At 51.0% G+C, this 23312-nt stretch overlaps 4 protein-coding genes across 12 annotated transcripts; 2 read left to right on the top strand and 2 right to left on the bottom strand.

Annotated features, from left to right (window-relative positions):
* Nucleotides 1–394: 394 nt before the first annotated feature.
* Nucleotides 395–4826, bottom strand: Abhd14b (abhydrolase domain containing 14B). Of its 3 annotated transcripts, none has more exons than XM_076917517.1 (4): nt 4803–4826; nt 3093–3368; nt 1665–1906; nt 395–1345 (listed from the first exon to the last, which is right to left on the bottom strand). In XM_076917517.1, the coding sequence occupies exons 1-4, from the start codon at nt 4807–4809 to the stop codon at nt 1166–1168; spliced, it is 705 nt and encodes a 234-aa protein (XP_076773632.1). In that variant the 5' UTR covers nt 4810–4826; the 3' UTR covers nt 395–1165. The 3 variants fall into 3 exon arrangements, with proteins under 3 accessions (XP_076773632.1, XP_034339761.1, XP_034339762.1); XM_034483870.2 differs by lacking the exon at nt 4803–4826 and adding an exon at nt 4423–4572; XM_034483871.2 differs by lacking the exon at nt 4803–4826 and adding an exon at nt 4423–4483 and having other exon boundaries at nt 3093–3414.
* Nucleotides 4114–12629, top strand: Abhd14a (abhydrolase domain containing 14A). Of its 4 annotated transcripts, none has more exons than XM_034483864.2 (5): nt 4114–4371; nt 8746–8959; nt 9110–9225; nt 11789–12024; nt 12275–12629. In XM_034483864.2, the coding sequence occupies exons 1-5, from the start codon at nt 4353–4355 to the stop codon at nt 12455–12457; spliced, it is 768 nt and encodes a 255-aa protein (XP_034339755.1). In that variant the 5' UTR covers nt 4114–4352; the 3' UTR covers nt 12458–12629. The 4 variants fall into 4 exon arrangements, with proteins under 4 accessions (XP_034339755.1, XP_034339756.1, XP_076773630.1 ...); XM_034483865.2 differs by lacking the exon at nt 4114–4371 and adding an exon at nt 5408–5569; XM_076917515.1 differs by lacking the exon at nt 4114–4371 and adding an exon at nt 5540–5684.
* Nucleotides 12630–14093: 1464 nt separating this feature from the next.
* Nucleotides 14094–19506, top strand: Acy1 (aminoacylase 1). 2 transcript variants are annotated; one of them, XM_034483859.2, is made up of 15 exons: nt 14094–14344; nt 14740–14844; nt 15478–15542; nt 15631–15735; nt 16199–16293; nt 16558–16634; nt 16715–16804; nt 16892–16948; nt 17326–17399; nt 17481–17530; nt 17656–17800; nt 17887–17955; nt 18891–18970; nt 19106–19166; nt 19252–19506. In XM_034483859.2, exons 2-15 carry the CDS (start codon nt 14751–14753, stop codon nt 19414–19416), a joined length of 1227 nt encoding a protein of 408 aa, XP_034339750.1. In that variant the 5' UTR covers nt 14094–14344; nt 14740–14750; the 3' UTR covers nt 19417–19506. The 2 variants fall into 2 exon arrangements, with proteins under 2 accessions (XP_034339750.1, XP_034339749.1); XM_034483858.2 differs by having other exon boundaries at nt 14095–14344; nt 14736–14844.
* Nucleotides 19507–20891: 1385 nt separating this feature from the next.
* Rpl29 (ribosomal protein L29) lies at nt 20892–23103 on the bottom strand. 3 transcript variants are annotated; one of them, XM_034483872.2, is made up of 4 exons: nt 22991–23103; nt 22614–22658; nt 22112–22176; nt 20892–21375 (listed from the first exon to the last, which is right to left on the bottom strand). In XM_034483872.2, exons 2-4 carry the CDS (start codon nt 22648–22650, stop codon nt 21007–21009), a joined length of 471 nt encoding a protein of 156 aa, XP_034339763.1. In that variant the 5' UTR covers nt 22651–22658; nt 22991–23103; the 3' UTR covers nt 20892–21006. The 3 variants fall into 3 exon arrangements, with proteins under 3 accessions (XP_034339763.1, XP_034339764.1, XP_076773633.1); XM_034483873.2 differs by having other exon boundaries at nt 23054–23068; XM_076917518.1 differs by lacking the exon at nt 22991–23103 and adding an exon at nt 22821–22902.
* Between the last annotated feature and the right edge of the window lie 209 nt (nt 23104–23312).

The following is a 23312-nucleotide window of genomic DNA, read 5'->3' as shown; positions in this document are numbered from 1 at the left end:
CCAAATAAATTCCTTTTGTAGCTAGGGTTGTAAGGGTCAGAGTGCCACTAACTCCTTTACTAGGAACGGGATAGGTTTGTGTGTGTTTGTGTAGGGGTGGGGTGGGGTAATTGAGCTTGCCCTTCCCCCATCTCCGAGCAGATATTCTCCCCCTTTCGGTAATCGGCTCATGCGGGTCCCACTGACCTACACCTCCCCCCTCAGCTGAGTCTCTTGGCACCTGGATGTGTGTGGGTGGGGAGGGGAATCCAATCTCCCTTTCCCTCCATCTGGCCTAGTGGACAAAGGGCAGGGGGACCATCTGGTCCCGCCAGGGTGGGGGAGGAGTCCACAGTGGCAGTCCCAAGAGGAAGGGGGAGGGGCGGCGCGCCGCAGACAGCAAAAGCACGTGAGGTCTGATTGTATCACTTTATTTCAGAGACCTCCGAAGTCGGTCTCCCCATCCCACTCCCAAACCTCAGAGCAGGAAATAGGCTCAGCTGAGAAGATTAGTGCTTGATGGCCTGGGGAGTTGTGCAGCCCCCCAATCCCCCAAGAAGAAGGGGTGCACCTCCCCTTCTGAGGAAGCAATTCTGGTCTGGGACCAGTTGCAACGGATAGGTAAGAGAAATCTAGGGGTGGCCACATTTTTATCCTGACAAGTGGATCTCTTACAAAGACTCCCTCCTTCAGGGATCTGCACACATACCTGTGCAAGCATGTGATTCAAAGCTGCACAAGAAAGTGGTGTTGGTCCAGTCATGTGGACCCCTGTGCGGCTCCCAAGGGAAAGTTTCTGTTTGGGTGTGGGATGGATCTAAACAAGCATACCCTTATGTTGTCTGTGGTCCAAGACCAGGGGAGCAGAAGGAATGGCTGTTTTGCAGAACAGCTGAAGAAGGAGATGGATCAGAAAGTAAAGGCAGAAGTGAGAGCCAAGCAAGAAGCCAAGGAGCAGCTCATGGATTACCCACACTCAGAGTTCTCCCCTGGAATTCAAGGCTTTCCCCACTTGATTTTACCTCCTTGATCTGATCTGTCGCTGCAAGAGAAAAACAGAAATGACAGGAACCCAGACAGATGTATAGACAGACCTGTTGCAGGTGAGGCAGAAGCCAAGAGACCAGGAGAAGACAGCAAGAGGTGCTAGAGCAGGCAGTTTGCCCCCTGTCAGCAGGCCTGAGTCTCATGCCAGCCCTTGCAGGAAATCCAGCAGCCCCTTATGCCACGCATCAGGCTGGTCCAAGTAACAGGGATGCCCTGCCCCTTCCATGACCAGCACTCTGTGGTTGGGCAGCTGCTTCAGGTGTTGGAAGCTGGAGGAGCCCATGAGGTCCTGGTCTCCATATACAATGAGAGCTGGAGTCTGAGAGGAAGGAAAGGAGGACAGAATTGGAGGTTTGTCGCACCAGCCCACCTTCTAAAGGTTAGCTTCAGGCCTCACCAACCTCTTTAGTCTCTTCCTACCCTCCTGAGACAAAGCTGATCAGGTGGGTGGAGACATGAGCTTGTACTTTATACAGCTTTATACAGGTGTTGGCATAGTCATCTGATAAGTCAACCGAAAGGGGTCTCCCCAGAAACCACCCCATTGGTTACCCAGCTCCCAAATGAAGAAGGCCCAGGGATGGACCCTGTCTTGTTCCTGAGATACCATCTCAGTGACACACACACACACACAGTACCTTCACACTGGCGTAGTCAGCAGCATTGATTTTGTCTGTGCAGATGGGAGCCACTGGTACATAGCCCCGGAGTTGGGACCCAGGGGCCACGAGGAAGGGCAGTGCATACATGCCACTTAATGATGGACTGATCACAACTGGGGGTCCCAGCTCCAAGGCATCCACCACAGCAGCTAGGAAGCTGCCAGGGGCCAGTTCCCCAGTAGAGGCAGGAGCTGCTGCTTCCTTAGATCGCCCAAGACCTGCAGGGTTTCGGGTGTAGGAGAGACAAGGGCAATGAATGGGAAGGGCCCCTTGCTCCGATCCCTGCCCAGGTTCATGTAATACCCAGTAGATTGAATTCATTCAATCCCACAGCCCAGTGGATTATATCTGTGGGGAGAATGAAATAATTCTTTCCATGTTTATGTTTGTACTAACAGTGTCCTGAAAAGAATGAAGCTCTGAAGTCTATGAGGGCTGGTCTGAGTCCCAGGTCTCTGTTTACTCTATCGATGACCATAGGTGAGGCCTCTCAGGCCTCCTCAGTTGCAGTTCCCCCTCTGTTTCAAAGGGATAAGGAATGTTCCTGCCATTTAAAGTTGTGCAAATTAACTGTTTAAAAGGCATCAACCCTGACTTGACACCAGCCAGGATGCTGGAGGATTATAGCTGAGGAGAGTGCTCCTGCAGTAGGACCTACCAGTCGCCCCACCCCAACCCCCCCAACATTAGTGTAGATCTTCACCAGCTCAGCCCAACCCACTGTTGGAAGCAAGCCTGGTCAGGCTGGAAATCTGCCCTTGAAACCTGAAACTGTATCAGCTCTAGCCCTTGAGGGGATTAGATCCTGTCAGATAGGCTATGTCTCCAATTCCTCACCAGACACTAAAAGTGGTAGGGCCTGGTGATTCAGGTTATGTCAAGCAATCTGGAAGGTGTTCCCACCTCCTCCAGTTCCCCCCCCCCCCCGGCCCCAAGACTCTGCTTACAAATAGGTGACCAGGTACTGGGCCATCCATCAGGCCCTGCCATGCTTCCCAAGGTTCTGGAAGACCCATTGTTAGTGCTATCACCAGACTGTGAATATGGTTCTATCCAGGTACTTTGCTTCCAGTCAGCTGGGCACCCTCTACTGCTGGTCAAGTACTAGCTAATACATTCACACAATGACCTCCTTCTGTGCTCACTAGGGACAGTCCCCAGCAGCAGTGTGGTACCTACCATTACAGATGAGGGAAGGGAAGTGAGCCCAGAGGCATCAGAACACAGGCCCAGTACTAGTGAAAAGCAGCTGAACAGTGTATTGACCCTTGTAGAGCAAGACCTGACAAGTTCAAAGGTCTAGCTTCCTAACTCTGTCAAGCTCAGGGCCCAGACTGGCTAAATCCTTTCGTTCTCCATCAAGTATTTCCCAACCCTGGCCCAGAAGCCCTACCCCAGAAGTACCTGGCAGATCAATGGCCACAGCCCTGTAGCCAGCCTCGGCCAGCTTATGCAGAGTACCCAGGTTCTGCCAAGTCTCAGAGGAGAAGCGGATACCATGCAACAGCAGCACAGAGAAGCGAACAGCCTGCCCATTGCCAGGCCGGACCTCTCTGAAGAAGAGGCTCTGGCCCTGCACCTGGATGGTGCCTTCAAGCTGATCCACACTAGCCATGCCGGAAGGTGATGGATGTGTCTGCAGTTCAAAGCCAGGCTGGTGAGGAATGAAGGAATCTCCACCTGCGAGCAGCAGGAAGCAGTTAGGTGACTACCAGGTCTCTAGGATCTGAATTAAGGTCAGGAAAAGCAGGTATTATTATTTCTGCCACTTACACTTGGTTGTTTGATGTTGGGCTTTAACTGTCTTAACAGAAACATGGCAGAATTACAAATGTCACTTAAGAATTTAAGAACACTGCTGGGCAGTGGTGGTGCACACCTTTAGTCTCACTCAGTACTTGAAAGGCAGAGGCAGGCGGATTTCTGAGTTCGAGGCCAGCCTGGTCTACAGAGTGAGTTCCAGGACAGTCAGGGCTACACAGAGAAACCCTGTCTCGAAAAACAAAACAAACAAACAAACAAACGAATCAGGGTGATCTCCACCAGTAAAAACTGGTATATGAGACTATTCAGTACTAGCTCATAGACATTAAATGAAGCTGTAGCCGGGCGGTGGTGGCGCACGCCTTTAATCCCAGCACTTGGGAGGCAGAGGCAGGCGGATTTCTGAGTTCGAGGCTAGCCTGGTCTACCGAGTGAGTTCCAGGACAGCCAGGGCTACACAGAGAAACCCTGTCTCGAAAAACCAAAAAAAAAAAAAAAAAAAAAAAGCTGTACATGAGGGGAAAAACTTATACATGCCTAGGACAGTAAGTGCTCAATCAAGGATAAATACTGTCCTGTTTGCCTCATCTAAACCTGCACTAATGTACTGTGGGAGAACTAGTAATATAGGCAGGAGACCAAGTTTGTTTGGGATGAAGGCCCTTTTTCCAGAAGCAGAAACACATGCACGGGTCAGCAAGGACTTTGGAGTTTCTGACTGCCAGGGACGCAGGGTGCTCAGCGTGCTAGCCGCTGGAGCTCAACCAGTTGACGCTGCGGTCACCGGCGCTGCCAAGGCTCCCTCGGTTCACTGGCCACAGTTCCGGATCCCTGAGTCTATCTGGAGGAAGCACGGGCAGGAGAGGTAGCCCAGAGAAAGAGGTGACCTGGAGAGCGGAGATGAGAAGACTTGGGGCAGGTGGGTTCTGAGTGGAGACGCAAAGAGAGAGTCGAGTGTGCAGGGTGGTACCTGGAAATGTGCGTGGTCTTCCGCAGAATGGCGTGTGCTGTTGGCGAGTGGGGAGAGAAATAGGAAAGGGGCTGGGCAGGAGGTGGGGACAGGCCTAAGCGTTCCAGGCGCCCTCTCTTGGTAACAAGCTGCCACTAGGTTCGTCTGTGCCTTTAACCCTTCGTTCTTTGAACGAACCTGTTTTCCCAAGCCCACCTCCACGCCCATGTGCACCAAAAGCAGGGTTGAAGATCTCGAAACCCTCAGCGATCTGCCCCACACGGAAATGGCTTGACTTAAGGGCGAAAGCTATTTCTGGTATCTTTGCTGTCCGCCGCCCCCCGCCCCCCCAATCCCATTCCTCATCCCGGAGTCAGGACAGTACAAGAGGAGTTGTGCACCTGTCATAAAGCTGACATCCTTCAGATCTGAGTGAAAGGCTCCACCAAAGTCCAGCCAGGTAGCATCAGAGTCTTTTCTGAGCCTGTAGAATGAATCTGGTTAATGCCAAACTTGGCGGGGTACCAATGAGTAGTGAATCTTTTGCTCCCTTCATGGCCTCCTTGCCCCAAGGTCTGGTTGCAACACAGAGGCCTGAACCTGGGACACACCAAACGTCGATCGCAGGTATAAATATCCTGAGCAGACTAGAGTTAGACACCTCAAGCTCTGACCTGGCAGGGGAATGGGGCGCGTAAAGAAAATGCTTGGTCAGAAGCCTGGAGCTGCTGCATGACAGTAACATCATCTGGCATTTACGTTTTGTTTGTAGAGCTCGGTGCCAAGAACTCTTCTAAGGCTTGACTTGTGTTTAAGTTCCATGACATCCTTATACAGTGGGTCTTTCCTAAACCCCACTTTGCAAACAAACCTGCGAAAATTGATGAACCGGGTGGCTCTTCATAAGCTCTCAGGCCTCCAGCCAATAACAATTCAGAAAATCTGGGCTGAGAGGGGCGGGCCTCGGTGCTTTAGGGTACCGCCCTGCATCCTTCCCTGGTAACCAGGCTTGGCCTGCAGCTGCGTACTGCGCAAGCGCGCCTGGGTGGCTGGACTTTGGCCCGCCAAGGAGGAGGTTGTGCCACATCCGCTAGGCTGTTTGACAGTTGGCTCCGCCTAGCCCGAGCCCCGCCTCACCGGAGCCCTCATGGTCACTCCTGTCCGTGCGGTGAGTGTCCCCAGGGAAGGAGGCCCGCAGGTTGTCCCGGGATCAGCCATCCTTATCCCTGCCGCTTGGGGCAGAGTCCTTCGGAAGGCGCAAGCGCCGGGCAACATGTGTACAGGTTCCTGTGCTCCTGTGCTCCTGTGCACCCGAATGTCTGTGTGTTTTTGAGGTCTAGGTATAAGTGCTTCTCTTCGCTTTGGCGGGGGTGAGGGTGGGGGTTGTCAGGGGTAGTGTTTTCCGGTCTGCATGCCTGCTTGCATGTCTTTTTTTCTGTGTTTATCTCTGCATCTGACTGTGTGTATTCCCGAAGGTTTATGTGTGTCCCTCAGCTGGTGCGTTTCTTCCCCTGCCTACCCGCCAGGTCCTTGCTTGCTAGTAGTCTGTTTTTCCTAGATCTTTTTCCTTTGTTTAAACATTTATTTATATTGGTGGGGGCACATAGTGAGTCAAGTCCAGACTTGCTGGAATCCATCCTTCCACCGCTGTGAATTCCAAGGATTAAAGTCAGATTGTCAGGCTTGGCAGCAAGTGCTTTAACCTGTAACTCTTCCTCTTTTAATGTTTTATTTATTTAGCCGGGATGTGTATGGAGGTCAGAGGACAGTTTTGGGAATTGTTTCTTTTCTTTCACTCTATGGGTCCTGAGTATCAAACTTCCATGCCTGTGTAGGAGTTTTTTTTTTGTTTTGTTTTGTTTTTTTTGTTTTTTTTTTTTTTTTAGACAGTGTTTCTTTATGTGACCCTGGCTGACCTGGAACTCCTATGTAGACCAGGCTGGCCTCAAATTCACAGAAATCCTACTGCCTCTGTCTCCTGAGTACTGTGATTTAAAGCCATGGGCCACCATGCCTGACTTACATATGGTTTTAAAATACTATGAGTCAATCTCTATGCCTTCCTGATAACAGAACTTTTTTTTTTTTCCTGTCACAGAATAGGAAAATGTGTTGTCTCCTGGGGAGAGAAAACACATGTCTACTTATACCAGATAGGAAGCCCATGGCAGACCACAGTACGGATACCACCAAAGTCCAACTTGATGAACCAATTATTTTTATTGGGGTTACTTACAGAAATATAGATAAGGGATTACTTACGGGAGCAGAAAGGACTCAAAGACAGCTCCATTACCAAAGTCCAAAGTATCGGTGACAGTTCTCAAATTGTGGAAAACCCTGCACAGCCAGCAGGCAGCTCGACTGGTTGGAGCGTGTCTTTTCCAAGTTCCTCAACTGGTGTCTGCCTCTTGTAGGCAGCTCAACTGGTTTCTGCTTCTTCAGGGAGCTGGTGTGCTCTCCAAGTCTTCTTTGCAGCTTAGCTTTATTTGGTGGCAGAGGGGTTCTCAACTTTTGTGGTTTACCCTAGTGAATCTTGCCACTTTCAGGGAGTTCTTGAAGCTAATTTCTGGTTGTTCCCCTCCTGGCTTCAGGAGCTCCTCTGAAGCATGGAATATTTTGATCTTGGAGTAGACCATTAACACATCCATGCATGGGACTTTGTGGATGTTGCCGTAAGAGTCTGACTGCATATGGGGGTGCAAAGAGGTTGCAGTACATTTAGGGGATAGCTTCTTAAAAATTGTGTGGAAGCAAGGTTCTTGGGTCTGTTTGAGTGTGTGTACACCCGGGTGCCGTGGTAGAGGGGCAATTCAGTAACCAGAACAAGCACAGTTTAACTCCAACCTCCTCCACCTGTAGAGTGGTCTGCATCAGAACCCCTACAGTTGTCTAGTCTTGGGCACCCAGGTTGCCATGGCAACGAGTGAAACCTCACCCCTTCATCCTGAAAGAAGCACGGGACACTAAGGGTGGTCCATCAGGATGCTCCACCTCTTGGGAACCTGAGCTAAAGTGGCTGCGTTGGAGACAGGCATCCTTGGCTGCTCCAGGTTAGGAAGAAGAGTGTGCTCTTTCTCCACCTGGCTCCTGATTTTCCACAAGCACTGGAGGATCTGCTGCAGCCCACACACTGCCTGACTTCGGAGCTAGGGAGTGAGGCCTCCAGAAGAGTTCCACTGAGGTCGGTGTGGCCCCAGGTGGGCTCCAGCTCCTAGCCCTACCACACACACTTTGTTTACACTCAGTAAAGATGCATCCAGAATCCCAGAGTAAGACAAGCACATTCATCTTAGGCTCAGTAAATGATGACAGTACACCCTATCCCCACCAAATCAAGGCAGAGGGGAATTCTCAAACCAAGACCACCTGTTCTGCGTGAGTTTAGCCCTCTGGGCTGATAAAGCCTCCCTATTGGAGGAGTCCATGGTGGAGGGGTGGGGAATATTCTTTTCTGTGGCCTTCATGCTTCCCCTCCCAGTCCTCCCAGCCCTCACCGTCTCTCACCTCAGCATTATACCCAACATTCTCTGTGAACTGGCCCACAATGGCTGGGGCGACCATGAACTATCCCTTCCTATTGTACAGCATGTTCTGGTTTTAGCAGTTTATTCATTGTGAGGAAAGACAGGCAGGCCCTCAGTAGAGGTCTCTCTGCACACTTTAGCAGCCTCCACAACTCCATCCACCACTGAGTCTGCAGTTCAACCAGCTCCTGCCAACACAGTGTTTTCTTCCAGAACACACATGATCTGGTGTTTAGGAAACCAGCCCCGGGTCCCGGTTCCCCGGCTCCCGCTGCCACAGAGAATTCACCTGTGAGCCTGGATTCTTTTGTGTCAGAGACCTATCATCATATCTGTTCTCTGTGTTTTCTGTGGCCTCTGAGTGCTTAGTGTAGAGACTCAAGCATGGAGGCTACAGCCAGAAGAGCTGGTTTAGCTAACACAGTGATGATGGTGGCCATTAAATATGAGGGACCTCTCCTGCACTTCTTTTTTTTCTCTCCTGCACTTCTTTTTGTTTTGTTTTGTTTTGTTTTTTGTTTTTCGAGACAGGGTTTCTCTGTATAGCCCTGGCTGCCCTGGAACTCACTCTGTAGACCAGGCTGGCCTCGAACTCAAAAATCCGCCTGCCTCTGCCTCCCAAGTGCTGGGATTAAAGGCGAGCGCCACCACCGCCCGGCTTCCTGCACTTCTTATAGTGGGGTGTCTCAGGCCTTTGCCCTAGCCTGAGAAGTAGGTGGGTATGAGCATCCAGACATTCTTTCAGGGCAAGAGAAGGGAAGAGGACTACAAGTCTTCCTCAGCCTCAGCCTATCTCTTCCTTCTTTTTCTTTTTCAGGCTGTGTGGTACAGAAATTCATGAGCCGGTACCAGGCAGCCCTGCTGGGTCTGGGCCTGCTGCTCATGTTCCTACTTTATGTCGGGTTGCCTGGCCCACCCGAGCAGACTTCGAAACTCCGGAGAGGCCCTAATGTCACAGTCCTGACCGGTCTCACCAAAGGCAACTCTCACATCTTTTACCGGGAGGTGCTGCCCATCCAGCAGGCACACAGGTGAATGGTTTACTCAAGGGTTTAATGGAGGGACCCCAGTCCAACTCGTGGGGCTCAGAGCCTGGGAGGGCAGTGAAAGACACCTGGGAAGAAAAAAAAAGACACTGGCTGCCTAGGTCCCATACCACATGTTTCCCCATGTATCTGCAGGGCAGAAGTCGTGTTTCTCCATGGAAAAGCATTTAATTCCCACACATGGGAGCAGCTGGGCACGCTTCAGCTGCTGTCAAAGGGGGGCTACCGGGCCGTGGCCATCGACCTTCCAGGTGAGTGCCCCCACATTCAAGTATAGAAAGAGCAGGCTGCTGTAGGAAAGAGGGAATAGTCACCAGAAGGGAGAATTGGAGGGGTGGCAAAGCAGGGGCATGCGGGTCCCCATGTCTGGACAAAACCAGTTGCAGGTCACGAGAAAGCACCACAATAAAAGCCTGTTTTTATTTTCTACCTTGAAAACTACACTGTGAGTTACTTACTGCATGACACAGAGGAAACAAAAGTTATTCGTTTCTTGAGCAACCCATCAGAGAGGATTTCCCTGTGCCTTTTGTGACTGTAAATTTTGTGGCTTTTTTTTTTTTTTTTTTTTTCCCATTAGGGGCAGATACCTTGTTAGAATCGGTCCTCTCCTTCTACCTTATGTTATAAGGATCAAACTCAGATTGTCAACCTTGGTAGCAGGCCCCGTTACCCACTCACTAAGCAACCTCACCAACCTTGATTCTTCTTAACTTTACACGTGGACTATGCTTTTCTCTGGGTTTGTTGTTGTTTCTAGTACTGTGGATTGAACCCAGGGCCTCAAGAATGCTAGGCAGACACTCACCTACTAAGCTACATTCCTAGCCCCAAGATATCATTCTTCTCTTTTAAAATGGACCGTGTGAGGGATGGGGGGTTGGGGGGATGGGGGCTGAGGGGATGGGAGTGGCCTAGGGACTAGAGAGAGGGCTCCACTGTTGAGCATAAGCTTGCTTTCCTGCAGAGGATTTGAGTTGTTTTCTAATACCCATGTCAGGCAGCTCACAACAACCTGTAATTCTAGCTCCAGGGGATCCAATGCCCTCTTCTGGATTCTGAGAGGACTTGAATTCATGCACAAACCTACACACAGGGATACATATATAAATTAAAAATAAAATCGATTTTTTAAAGTGAAGTCTTTAGGAACCAATGCCACTGATGTTTCTCCTCTAAACAGCTAAGAGTGACAGCTCCCCCCCCACTTTCAAATATTTCCATGCATAGGGATAACACACACATGGACCTGGTAGCACAGACCTGTAATCCCAGCTACTCAGGAGGCTGAAGCAGAAGAATTCCAGATTTAAGGGCTGCCTAGACTATACAGTGAGTTCAAGGATAGCCTGGCAATTTCGTAGAGACCCTGCCTCAAAATAAAAAAGGCCTGGAAATATAATTCAATGGTAGAGTTTTTGCCTAGTATGTGCAAGGTCCTATGCTCAACCTACCTATACAGAGACAGAGAGACCAGGCACAAACAACGTGCAGGCTGTATATGGAGTTTGGGAGTATTAGCATCCTGAAAGCATAATGAATATAGTTACACCTTAATTTTCTTGGCTACATCATGACTGTAGGCCAAGCCTGGTCCTCTAGACTTCCGTCTCTGTTGTTAATGCTGCAGTGTGAGCCATGGGAGGCATGGACAGGTTTGTATTAACATTCCTCATTTAGTAGATCTAGCATTGTCATTGTCACCTGAAACACTCAAACATGGAACCCAAACCTCTCTGGACATTTTTCATTAACTATAAGGAGAGCTGGGCATGGTGACACATGCCTCCAGCACTCAGGAGGCAGAGACAGGTATCTCTGAGTTTGAGGCCAGTTTGGTCTATAAAGTGAGTTCCAGGACAACCAGGGATACAAAGAGAAACCTTGCTGGTTGGGGGAGGGGGGAGGTGGGGGAACCAGCAACAAAAAACATAGGGCAATAGTTTCTCTAACAATCAAGTATAATTAGTGGGTCATATATAGCTGGTCTTTGATACTTTGTAGATTCTTCTTTTTCCCACCATTTATCCCTCTGGTTGTACCCACCCTCTAACTAGATAGGAGGGAAAGGAGGAGAGAGAGATCTGTGAATCTAACTTCTTTCTTGTTTCTTGTCTTTGAGCACAACTACTAACAAGCCTCAACCAACCTCCCTGAATGACCACCAACCACCAATCCCATATATCCGGCCTCTATCTTTTATATACCCTCTGAAAAGGTCCCAGAATTTCAAACATCACACAATCACAGAAACTGTCTGCAGCTCAGATGGCAAAACCACGCCTCTGATAAAGCACGAGGCAAGTCATAGTCAGCTATTACGGACAGTCCAGAGCAGCCCCATACCGGCATACCTGAGATTAAAACAAAAAACATTCTTATATTATTTCTGAGTTTTTAAAAGAAACGACAATTCCAGAATTGTCACTACAGGCAGGGGATATACTTTTGATAAACAGAAAGGCTACATAATAGATTTATCCTTGTAGGTATCCACTCCTCATCTCTTCTAATACTGGGTGTTATCAGCTTAAGAGCTAGCTTACCTGAGACATGTTCTCCTTTCACCATATGGATTCCAGGGATCAGATTCTAGTTGTCCAGATATGTGCAGCCAGTGCTTTTTACCCAGTGAGCCTTCTCACCTGCTAGAATCATGGTGTTTTTAGTGGACCTGTTACATTATAAAAACTTGCTTCTGCAATTAGCTGGGGTAGAATGTGCTATGTCCTCCTCTCTTTCTCCCACTGCGATGGGCAGGAAGTCCTGCGCACTGTGCAGCTCTTCTGAGGTAGTGCCTGCTGCTGTTCCCAGGTTTTGGGAATTCAGCTCCTTCAAAGGAGGTGAGCACAGAGGCAGGCCGAGTTGAGTTGCTGGAGAGAGTGCTCCGGGACCTACGGGTGCAGAATACTGTGTTGGTGAGCCCCTCACTGAGTGGCAGCTATGCCCTACCCTTCTTGATGCGAAGCCACCACCAGCTACATGGATTTGTGCCCATTGCGCCCACCTCCACCCAGAATTACGCACAGGAACAATTCAAGGCTGTGAAGGTACTCAGACAATGATCTGCAAAGTTCTCTGTCCCTGGCCTGTGTGTGTGTGTGTGTGTTTGTGTGTGTGTGTGTGGTGTGTGTGTATGAATGGGGTGTTGGGGTGTGTATGATGGGGGGGTCTTAGAGGATTCGCCCCTACAGTCTTGTGGAAGAAGTAGAATGTGGGACAAGGTTCCATAAAGGAATAGCTTGTGGGTTGGGTCCTCACCAAGCCCCACAATCACCAAGTTCTGGCCTTGCCCTACAGACCCCAACTCTTATCCTGTATGGGGAACTGGACCACACCTTGGCTCAAGAGTCACTTCAGCAACTCCGCTACCTGCCCAACCACTCTGTGGTGAAGCTGCACAATGCAGGCCATGCCTGCTACCTCCACAAGCCGGAAGCCTTCCACCTCGCCCTTCTTGCCTTCCTCGGCCATCTGCCTTGAATGGACTCACTTCCCAGGACCAACCTCGAAGAGTCTACACCCCCTCCCCCCTCTCCTCTTCCAGGGTGGCAGTCCCTGGCTGGGATTGGGAGACAGAGAATCAAGCCTAGCCAGGACTTTTGTATTTCATTTCACAGGCACAATAAAGAAAAGCCTTTTTGTCTTGTCTGGAGAGTGCCGTTGTGTTTCCTGGCTGTGTGGGGAAGCTGGGAGTGGGAAGCAAGACTGCAGCTGTGCTGGGACTGGGAGGCTGGAGGCGGTGCTCCTGGGAGTCTAAGAGAGAGTGTAGTACTTCCTCATAATCTGTGCTCTCTGTGCCTCAGTTTCCTCCTCTGTAAAATGGCATGACCACAGTATCTAACAGGGGAATGATTGTGGGGTTGAATATGGGTAACAGGATTGAAGGAGGAGGAAGGTGAGTTACTGGGGCTTCGGTCCCACTGGGGACCGTGCAGAATAGAGGTCACTTCCCAACTGCACTTAGTGAAGGTAAGGCAGAGTACATGAAGGTGGAGATGGAGCCTAGTTTAAGAATTAAAACTGCTGCCAGGCAGTGGTGGCAGACACCTTTAATCCCAGCACTTGGGAGGCAGAGGAAGGTGGATTTCTGAGTTCAAGGCCAGCCTGGTCTACAGAATGAGTTCCAGGACAGCCAAGATACAGAGAAACCCTGTCTCGAAGAAAAAATAAATAAATAAATAAAACTGCTGTTGAGCCACCAAACCTGCTTGCTTCCTTATTAAGGGTCAACAGCCAGAGACTTCAACCCCAAGGGTGGGATGAGCCCCTCCTTGATCCTACCCGTCTCCTCCCTTGGTTCCAGGGTTGAAGTCTCCTGCCCCTTGTCCCTCCCAGAGCTGGCTCGGCCTCTGGAACAGAGGGCAGAACTTTCTGGGAGTACAAAGGACAGCTAGGTAGGTGCACAAGTGGGCAGCTACAGTTACAAATTGCTTGCGGGTGGCCAGAGAAACAGTTGTGCCTCTGTTTCTCTCTCAGCTGGAGGCAGAAGAGCTTAGAGTTCGCTGTAGGGTCAGCCAAGGTTCTCTTTCCCCATCTCCCATACTGAGAGGTGTCACGATTGTACATGATGCTCTGCACCTCCACGGTCTCAGATTAATAATGTCACACATACCGTTCTATCCACCGTTACACAGATTTGGCCACACAGAAACTCGTGGACATAGTCACACGTTCTCCCATCCGGGTATTTATATTTCATTTATGGTTATGGCACCTTGCCCAGACGCCTACTCTGCCTGGCCAGGGTTAGAACCTCATGGGCTCACCAGCGTCCTGGAACTCACGGAATGAGGAGGGCAGACACTAAAAAACCTCACTACAGGAAGAGTATGGCAATCTGGGACTGGGTGGGGGCTCCCTGAGGAATGGAGGCAAGAAACCGCAGAGAGGACAGGATGCATTTTGCAGGCGGACACCTAGATAACAGATGAGTACCCCGCCGCTGCGGTGACTTTTAGCGCCAGGCCCCGCCCTCTTTCCTCGCCCTATCCGGAGGCTGCAAGGGGAGGAGGGTCCCTGGGGGCGGGACCATCCTGGCCTTGCGGTCCAGGCTCCAAGGCGGAGTGTCTGGAGGGCGGAGCTGGCCTCAGTGAGGAGGACCCAGGGGCTGGATCTCAGATACAAGCTTCTAATTACCCGGCGCAGGCCCCACGCAGAGCCTGGCTGGGACATCGGTGCGGGCTCCGCTCCAGGATCTGGGACAGCCCTATAGTCTTCGGTCTCCGCCCCTCCACTCCGCCCTGGCCACGTGGTGGGCGGCCCCGGGCGGTTTTGAGATTGCGACCTCGGTGGACCCTGAGTTCCGGCCACAGTCTCAAGAGGGCCCTGAGAGAGGAGAACGCAGGACTGAGACCTGAAGAGAGCAAGGTTGGAGGACCTTAAGGAGGGATTGAGGAGTATGGGGCTCCGTGGCTCTGTGGCATAAAAGCCCGGCTTTTGGGAGAAATATTTTGAGGAGGGTATAGGGAGTCAATGTCTCATTCAAACCAAGTTCTCCTCTTAAGCTGGCTCTGTACCTCAGCTTTCTCTTGTGTCAAGTGAGCACTCGGAGGATCAAACTTACTTCCAGGCACTCTTTTGAGGATTGAATGAGGAAATGTTTAGAAAGAAGCACATGGCCTGGCACAGAATGAGGAAGGCAAACCAAAGTATCCTCCTCTCCGTAGGAACAGCATTGAAAAGGCCAGAGTTTAGGTGCAAACCACCGGGCCCCAACTTCTGGGGGTGGAGTAGTAATTAACTATTCAATTTACCCAAGCCAGCAAGCGGCGCCATGACCACCAAGGGTCCTGACTCTGAGCACCCCTCCGTGACGCTCTTCCGCCAGTACCTGCGCATCTGCACTGTGCAGCCCAATCCAGACTATGGTGAGAATGCAGGGTTTTAGGGCCTGTGAGGGAGCCTCAAGGGCTGGGAATATGCTGTACATTACCTTCAACACCTGCCACCCAGTGGACCCCGACTCTGCTGTTTCTGCTGCCTCCCTTTCTGTAGCCATCCCCTAGGTCAGCTGACCAAGGCAACGCGTCCCACTGTGCACCCACCCTTTCTCTATGCTGTGCAGCTTCGAATGGTTACGCCTTGCAGCTAGTTTAAGAAGGCGTGGCTTCACCTCACTCTTCAAAGGCCAGAGTGGTGTGGGGAGACAGGGAACCACCCCTGGCCTAACACTACCAAAGTTATACAAAGGCCACAGCCCTTAGGGAATCTGGCTTAGTGGCTAGGAATCTTGGGCATGGGTCCAAGTCCTGTTGTAAGACTTACAAGCTGAGAGACTTTAGGTGAGTCTCTTTATCTCTGACTTCTCTATCTTTAAGAGAGATAACACCTGACCGTCACAGAGGGTCTTTGATCAGCCAAGAAATCGTGTTCCTCGTGGACACAGATGCAGATGTTTTGAGAGATTTGAAATTGTGTTTTGGAAAGCAGATCTACATCCCTGGGCTGCCTGGGCTGGTGGGTACCAGCAAAAGCAGTGCCAAGGCTCTCTGTGTTTCCAGGAGGCGCCATCACCTTCCTTGAGGAGAGAGCGCGCCAGCTGGGTCTGAGCTGTCAGAAAATAGAGGTGAGCCTAGGGCCTTGAGCAGGGTGGGGCCATGAGTTGGGGACACCTTGTCAGCTGGTGTTGACTGCTTTCTATCTTGACTCTGCAGGTGGTGCCTGGCTATGTGATCACTGTGCTGACCTGGCCAGGCACCAACCCGTCACTCCCCTCTATCTTGCTAAACTCCCACACAGATGTGGTACCTGTCTTCAAGGTGTGTATGGGGGGATGTGTGCAAGCCTGGAGGACAGACACAGTGTAGACTTCAGGATTCCCCAGGGACCCATGGTGCAGATCTCGCCACTGACTCCTGTTTTGATTTGTTTAGTTTAGTTTTGTTTTTCCTTGAGACAGGATCTCACTATGTAGCTCTGGCTAACCAGGAACTCACTGACCAGGATAGCCTCAAACTCAAAGATCCACCTGCTTCTCCCTCCCTAGTGCTGGGATTAAAGGCGTGTGCCACTATGCCCAGCTTATCCACCACTGACTCTTTAACATTCATATGGCATGGCTCCATGTAAGCAGCCTTTGACCAGGAGGGGTTCTGTGCTAGGGAGGGGGTGATGGCAGGAGACAAATCGGGGATGGAAATCAGGTAGCTGGGGTTTCTGGCCTTCTTTCTCTCTCATCTTTTCAATTCTGTGGTGGGCCTCTCTTCCCACCTATGCACCCAGGAACATTGGCATCACGACCCCTTTGAAGCCTTCAAGGATTCCGAGGGCTACATCTATGCTAGGGGCGCCCAGGACATGAAGAGTGTTAGCATCCAGTGAGTATCCTCCATTCCCAGACCCCTGCTGGCCTCTGGATTCAGCAAGAGCACAGAAATGTGTTGAAAAACCCTAAGCCAAGCAAGGATCATCTTGACTTTCTATCTAAAGCAGAAATGGCTGCCATGACCATTTATAGATGGGGAAACAGGCCCAGAAGAGGGCAGAGAGTTTTCTGGAGTCCCTGAAATACCTGGCAGGGAAGTGTCTAGGGCACAAGACTATACCATGCACACCCTGAGCACTTAGCCTCTGGCCCTTAGGTACCTGGAGGCTGTGAGGAGGCTGAAGAGCGAGGGCCACCGCTTCCCTCGAACCATCCATATGACCTTTGTGCCTGGTAGGAGTGGCTTGGGGCGGGGCATGGAAGGAAGGTGTGTTAGGAGGGATCTCACATCACATCCCTTGACACTTTTACAGACGAGGAGGTCGGAGGTCACAAGGGGATGGAGTTGTTTGTGAAGAGGCCTGAGTTCCAGGCTCTGCGGGCAGGCTTTGCTCTGGATGAGGGTGAGCAGGTTGGCCAGCCTCTCCCAGATGTAGGGAGGCTAAGGGAAGCTGAGTCACTCTGCCCTGTATACCTACTTTCTCCCTCAGGCCTGGCGAACCCCACTGATGCCTTCACCGTCTTTTATAGTGAGCGGAGTCCTTGGTGTGAGTATGGGTTTGGGAGAGAGGCGTGCCATTTGCTGCCTCCTTCCCTGTAGCCGTCCCCCAGGTCAGCTGACCAAAGCAACCAGTCCTACTGTGCGCCACCCTTTCTCATGCTGTGCAGCTTTACCTGCTTACTTCTAGTTAAGGAGTGGCTTCACCTCACCCCTCAGTGGCCTTTCCTAGCCAGGTGCAAAGTCAGCCAGAAAGAGCACAGCACAGGGGCTCTCAGAAATTGACGCCTGAGGCACCCAGACTTTTAGCTTCCTGGGTTCTGAGGACAAGCTCTTGACTTTTGTCAGGATCCTGCTCTAGGCCATGGGCCCAGGGTTCAGAATGTGTTCCCAGCTCCCTCATGCTGATAACTCTCTTCTTCCTAGGGGTACGGGTGACCAGCACTGGGAAGCCAGGCCATGCCTCACGCTTCATTGAGGATACAGCAGCAGAGAAGTTGGTGTGTGGCCCATGGGGAGACCGGGCATTCGGGAGGCTCTATCCCAAGGCCTTTCTTACACCTCACCTTATACTCTCCTAGCATAAGGTTATAAGCTCCATCTTGGCATTCCGGGAGAAGGAAAGGCAGAGGTAAAGGCAGCCTAGGAAGGGGGTGGGGTGAGGGGGTGGCTCTGGAAGACTGTGCAAGACTTGTGCTACCTTCTTTTATCTGCAATGTTCTCTGCCTCCCCCTCTTCCTCTTCTACCCGATGCAGGCTGCAGGCAAACCCTCACCTGAAGGAAGGGGCTGTGACTTCGGTGAATCTGACTAAGCTTGAAGGTGGTGTGGCCTATAATGTCGTACCTGCTACTATGAGTGCCAGCTTTGACTTCCGAGTGGCACCAGATGTAGACATGAAGGTGCCAGCCAGCTCCACCAGGTTTGAGGGAGAGAGCCTGGGTTCTCCATCCTGTCCTAGAGCCTCAGATCATACCCCTTCCTTCAGGCCTTCGAGAAGCAGCTGCAGAGTTGGTGCCAGGAAGCGGGAGAGGGGGTCACCTTTGAGTTTGCTCAGGTATTGACTTGGGACCTATGCTGAGGGAGCATCAGGGCTACAGGAATATGAGCTCACTAAGTCCGGGCTTATGTAGAACCTGTGCATATATCTGGCTGATTCCTTAGCCATAAGAGATGCTTTATTTATCCAGTAAGCAGTAGCTGTAGAGACCATTCTGAATGGTAAGGGATGAAGTGGGGGTCTTGCCTCATATTCACTGCAGCATGGAGCAGGGAGGCATGTGTGAATCCTCTGATAGGAGATTTGGAGTGTGGCTCAGTTGGTAGAGCACTTGCCTAGCATGCATGAAGCCCTTGGTTTGATCCCCCAGCACCTCCTAAAGTAGGAACGTAGCATATGCCTATACGTACTCAGAGGTGGAAGTAAGAGATCAAGGCCAGCCTTGGCCACATAGTGAGCTCAAGGCCAGCTGAGACCCTGTATTAGAAAGCAATACAAGGCAAAGACAAGATGTGGTGTCTCATGCTTTTAATTCCAGCACTTGAGAGGCAGAGGTAGGCAGATCTCTTGTGAGTTTGAAGCCAGTGTGGTCTACATCCCGAGTTTCAGGACAGCCAGGGCTTTGTAGAGAAGCCATGTTTTGAAAGAAAGAGAGAGAAAGAAAAATTACTGTGATATGATTATGTGATTGTACCCACATGTGGTACAGGAAAGTAGGACCATGTATTCAGAGAATATGTTTTCTGCTGGTCTGAGGCCCAGGGTGCCAGAGCAGCAAACATTTGGGCTCAGATCTGAAGGATAGAGTGAAGTAGATGAGAATGAGGAAAGACCCAGACCTAGGGCATTGGAAGGACTGGAAGAGGACCTGGGGCTGTCCTGGCCCTGGGGAAACCTGGTAGGTGGGAGGGTGTGCCCTGTGTCAAGCATAGCACATTGTGTGAGAAGCAAAGCCCCATGTCCTGGTCTTTGTCATCCCTCCCCTTCTCCAGAAGTTTACAGAGCCTCGAATGACACCCACTGATGAATCAGATCCCTGGTGGGCAGCTTTCAGCGGGGCCTGCAAAGAAATGTGAGCACTGACCAGCCCTCTTCTGATAGCCCACATCTCAGAACCTCTCCTCCCTGTTGTCTCCAAGCTTTCCCACTGTCCTGTGCCAGTTTCTCCCCTGCCTTCCTCCCCATTTACCAGGCCCTTTTCCTTCAGGAACCTCAAGCTGGAGCCAGAGATCTTTCCTGCTGCCACTGACAGCCGTTATATCCGAGCGGTGAGCTAATACTCACTCAGGGCAGTACCAGGCTGCGGGGAGTCTGAAGGCTGCCTTTCTCCTAACAGCTCTATCACCCCTGCAGGTGGGGATCCCAGCTCTGGGCTTCTCGCCCATGAACCGCACACCCGTGCTGCTACATGACCATAATGAACGGCTGCATGAGGCCGTGTTTCTACGTGGGGTTGACATATATACACGCCTACTCTCCGCACTTGCCAGTGTGCCCGCTCTACCTGGTGAAAGCTGAGCCCTGGGGCTTCCAACTCTTGTAGCTCTCAGCCCTACCATTGCCAAGGATGTTTCCCTTGCCCAGTAATAAAGCCAATGTGAGATGGTATGTTTTTTATACTGTGGACAATCATGGAGTAGAGGTTTCTCTGGGGACTTATCTCCATTTCAGATAGGAAAATTGAGCCTGATTTTGGGACCTTTTTTGTTGAGACAGGGTTTCTCTGTGTAGCCCTGGCTGTCCTGGAACTCACTCTGTAGACCAGGCTGGCCTTGAACTTTGGGACCTTTCTTACTCTCCAAAACCACTTTATACCTTTTGGCCTGGCACATCATTCAGTAGTACCACACATCTGGGCCCGGCTGAAGGCCCTAGTTCCCGAGTCATAAACCCAGCATAGTTCTGATCTGCAAGGTCAAAATACTGTTCCCATCCTAAGTGGATACTGAGGGTCTGGAGAAGTGGTACATTGATTTTCTAGAAAATAGGGCAGGCCATCCCCAAGTGTTATCAGTTCCAGGGCTCCAGTTCCTGGCTGTCCTAGAACTCACTCTGTAGACCAGGCTGGCCTCGAACTCAGAAATCCACCTGCCTCTGCCTCCCAAGTGCTGGGATTAAAGACACGGGTCACCATGGCCCACTGGGTGTTTTTAATGATCCCTGCTCATAGTAAGGGGCCAGGGCTTTGAACCGCTCACACATTGAACCTTGCTAGTCTTTGCACAAAGGTCCCAACATTATGTACTAGAGCTGTGGCTCCCCATCAGAGCAGAGCTCCCTAAAGGGACTGTTTTTCTCACAGCTGCAGGGCTGCCTCTCCTGCTCTCCCTAGCCATGCATTCAATTTTCATACATGGGTAGCAATACCACTAACACACCTCAGAGCCACCCTATCATGGGTTAAGAAAGGTTAGTCCTGAAGGCTACTTGTACTCAGGAAAGGATCCATCCTATTCAAGAGTGCCCCAGAAACACCAGTCATTTACTGGTTGCTCTAAAGACTAAGACCTTTAGTCTTACCAGAACTTGGGAATTGTGGTTCACATCACAGCTGCAATCTTTGTACTCTGGAAAGCTATACATCTGTCAAGTCCAGGGCTGCCCAGTTGCTTCAGCAGATAGGCCCTTGCTGTCAAGCTAGTCTGACTCCTCAGGACAGTCCACAGGTTGTCCTGACCTTCAGCCTATGTGCACCCCACCTAGAGCCATGGCATGCTACCAGGGATAAGGTGGTGCCGCCCCCCCCCCAGCCTGTCAGAGGAGAACATAGCTGGAGAGCAGGCTAAGGCCTCAGCTCCCTTCAGAGGCAACCATTCTGTTTACTAAGCTCCTCTCTTTTAGTCCAGGACCCTACCTCAGGGCTACAACCTTTCATCCCTAAAGAAGACTATTCTCCCCATAGCTGCAACCCCCTCCGTCCAAGGCTGAACTGTTGCCCCCACCAGAGGGCAGCAACTCCACCCCCATCCTATGACAACAGACACAAGCTAACAGATCTTGCCTTGAGTTTATTTGTAAAAACAGCTTAGGACACTGGTCATCTGCAAATAGTGTGTGGGTAGGTGTGTCATGGCAGTCCATCTGTCTTCACACTGGCAGGAGCCTTTTCTATGGGGCCTTCACAGGGGCCTGGGCACCTTTAGGAGCCTGGGCTGGAGCTTTGGCCTGGGCCTTAGCTGGAGCTTTGGCCTCTGCCTTGGTTTGAACCTTGGGCTTTGGTTGGCAGAGCCTACGACCCTTGGCCATGTAGCTTCGAATCCGCTTCCCAAGCTTGGGGTGAGCGATGAAAGCCAGGCGGCTGAGTTTGCAGCTGGGGCCCTTTGGCATCTTGGGCTTGGTGACCTGAGGCTTCACCAGGGCCTTGATGGCCTCTGCTCGTGCACTCACTGCCTTTGCATTGTTGGCCTGCATCTTCTTCAGGCCTTTCTTGTTGTGCTTCTTGGCAAAGCGCATGTTCCTCAGGAACTTGGGGTCAACCTGGAAAATAGAAAAGATATATGGGGTAGCATATAACACCCCCACTTCATTTCCTCCAGCCCCTGTCCACAAAATGATACTGTATAACAGCAGTAAGTTAACCCTAACCATGAAAAAGTTGGAGGGTGTGAACTTACAGATATCCAGCTATTTCTTGAGACTCTCCTAGGACCACCCTCCCTACCTCAGCTCAGAGTGTCAGATACCAAACCTAGTCCATCAGATTCACATGAGAGAGGTTACAGGCAGCAAACAGACTAGGCAGAGGCACAGTTATCCCCAGTTTAGTACTGGGTGTGATCGAATATACAACTAAATGGTTTAGAAGCAGACTATAAGGTACCCAATACACAGAACTACTCCATGCACAAGAGAAGCAGTTCTGTTCTCAGGAGCAAGTTACACCAGGAACTGGGAAGGTCAAGAAAAGCTTTTCTGTGAAATCTGGCAGGGGAGAGAAAGGAACAGAAGGTACCAAGCAACTATCATATAAAAGGGCGGTAAGAGCCACCAGGGGAGCTAGGCAACACCTTTAATCTCAGTGCTCCTGAGCAGATTTGAGTTTGAAGCCAGCTTGGTCTACACAGTGAGTTAGTTTCAGGACAGCCAGGACCACAGGGAGAAACATACATACACACACACACACGGGTGGTGAAAGAGGAGCCTTGACTTACAACAGGCCCTAGACTGTAACCTGGAGCCAAGGGATATTTTATGATCCACTGTATTCACTCACCCCCTTAAGAGATTCGTATCTTTGTGACCGGGGTTTCTTGATGCCATTTCTGTGCCATTTGCGGGCTGTAGGATAACAATATTTACAGATCAAAAAATGAGGTATTTTCTAATAAGATCACCTAACCGACATCATGATTGTCATAGTCCTTTTGAGAATACACTAAGGATAGAGTGCAAAGCACTGTGGGCTTCTTAAGCGGGTTCCTGGCTCCCAAATTTGTAATCTTAAAAATAGCTAAATACACCATCAGCAGGCCGGGAAGTGGTGGCGCACGCCTTTGATCCCAGCACTTGGGAGGCAGAGGCAGATTTCTGAGTGAGTTCCAGGACAGGCAGGGCTACACAGAGAAACTCGAAAAACCAAAAAACCAAGAAAAAAACCCCACCATCAGCTTCAGGCTCACCTGAAGGAAGACCTGTCCTCCCTTCAGCTCTGATCTGGCAACCCTAAACCAATCCTTGCTAGGGTACAAGCACCAGCTGGAGCCCAAGGAACTTACACTGGTTGTGTGTGGTGTGGTTCTTGGACTTGGCCATGTCTGCACCTGCAGGAAAGACATGAGATAAGTTCTGGGGTTCCCCAGACTGGGACACCTCTGCCGCCCTGAAAACTGGTGTAACACGAAGAAACCAGAAAAAAGCTGCAGCAAACGCTATCGATTTACGACATCCACTAGCCTGGCCGAACTCACAAAACGCGACCCTACCTCCAAACTCGAGCAATGAGGTCCTTAAACCAAGTTTGCCGGCCCCAGGGGCGGCTTTCCCATCCATCCATTCCCAGAGGACGACCGGGCACCACCCCCGCCCGGCAATCTCTTCGCCCCATAGCCAAGCAGCTGCCCGCCCTGTCCTTCCTGCGACCCGCGTCGCATACCCCGCGACGCTCCGCCACCCTGTAGTCACGGATGGCTTTGGATGCCGTAAGGCCAACACTCACGGTAAGCTGCGGCTTCCGCAGCGCCTGGGACCGGAAGAGAAAGAGAAAGGCCCGCAGTGCAGCACGGGAAATAGGGCCGACGCCGCCGGAAGGTACAACGGAAAACTTCCCTCACTGCTGGTGGAGGAAAAAGGTTCCAAGGCCGAAAAGGGCTGCCGCCTAGACAGGGGAGGGGTTAGAGAGTAGCCCCGCCCTCTTTAGCGTCGCGGATTTTTCTTTGCCTAACTCCTCCCCCTGTTGTTTTCTGTTTGTTTGTTTT

Source organism: Arvicanthis niloticus, chromosome 21 (genome assembly GCF_011762505.2).
Source record: "Arvicanthis niloticus isolate mArvNil1 chromosome 21, mArvNil1.pat.X, whole genome shotgun sequence".
NCBI lineage: Eukaryota > Metazoa > Chordata > Mammalia > Rodentia > Muridae > Arvicanthis > Arvicanthis niloticus.
The sequence above is the reverse complement of the archived record's forward strand: the minus strand, read 5'-3'. Positions and strand labels throughout refer to the sequence as shown.

What these genes read in the sequence shown, in the direction of transcription:
- Abhd14b (XM_076917517.1), bottom strand. An exon ending in TGTGGCCATTGATCTGCCAG is followed by an intron (nt 1,907 to 3,092) that starts GTACTTCTGGGG and finishes GAAACCCTGCAG; the next exon opens with GTCTTGGGCGATCTAAGGAA. An exon ending in CTGACTACGCCAGTGTGAAG is followed by an intron (nt 1,346 to 1,664) that starts GTACTGTGTGTG and finishes CCTTCCTCTCAG; the next exon opens with ACTCCAGCTCTCATTGTATA.
- Abhd14a (XM_076917515.1), top strand. Translation starts at nt 5,549, where the DNA reads ATGGTCACTCCTGTCCGTGCGGTGAGTGTCCCCAGGGAAGGAGGCCCG. An exon ending in CGTGGCCATCGACCTTCCAG is followed by an intron (nt 9,226 to 11,788) that starts GTGAGTGCCCCC and finishes TGCTGTTCCCAG; the next exon opens with GTTTTGGGAATTCAGCTCCT. An exon ending in AACAATTCAAGGCTGTGAAG is followed by an intron (nt 12,025 to 12,274) that starts GTACTCAGACAA and finishes CTTGCCCTACAG; the next exon opens with ACCCCAACTCTTATCCTGTA.
- Acy1 (XM_034483859.2), top strand. Translation starts at nt 14,751, where the DNA reads ATGACCACCAAGGGTCCTGACTCTGAGCACCCCTCCGTGACGCTCTTC. An exon ending in CACCAGATGTAGACATGAAG is followed by an intron (nt 17,801 to 17,886) that starts GTGCCAGCCAGC and finishes CCCTTCCTTCAG; the next exon opens with GCCTTCGAGAAGCAGCTGCA. An exon ending in AGCGGGGCCTGCAAAGAAAT is followed by an intron (nt 18,971 to 19,105) that starts GTGAGCACTGAC and finishes CTTTTCCTTCAG; the next exon opens with GAACCTCAAGCTGGAGCCAG.
- Rpl29 (XM_076917518.1), bottom strand. Translation starts at nt 22,887, where the DNA reads ATGGATGGGAAAGCCGCCCCTGGGGCCGGCAAACTTGGTTTAAGGACC. An exon ending in CCACACCACACACAACCAGT is followed by an intron (nt 22,177 to 22,613) that starts GTAAGTTCCTTG and finishes GTTATCCTACAG; the next exon opens with CCCGCAAATGGCACAGAAAT. An exon ending in GATACGAATCTCTTAAGGGG is followed by an intron (nt 21,376 to 22,111) that starts GTGAGTGAATAC and finishes TCTATTTTCCAG; the next exon opens with GTTGACCCCAAGTTCCTGAG.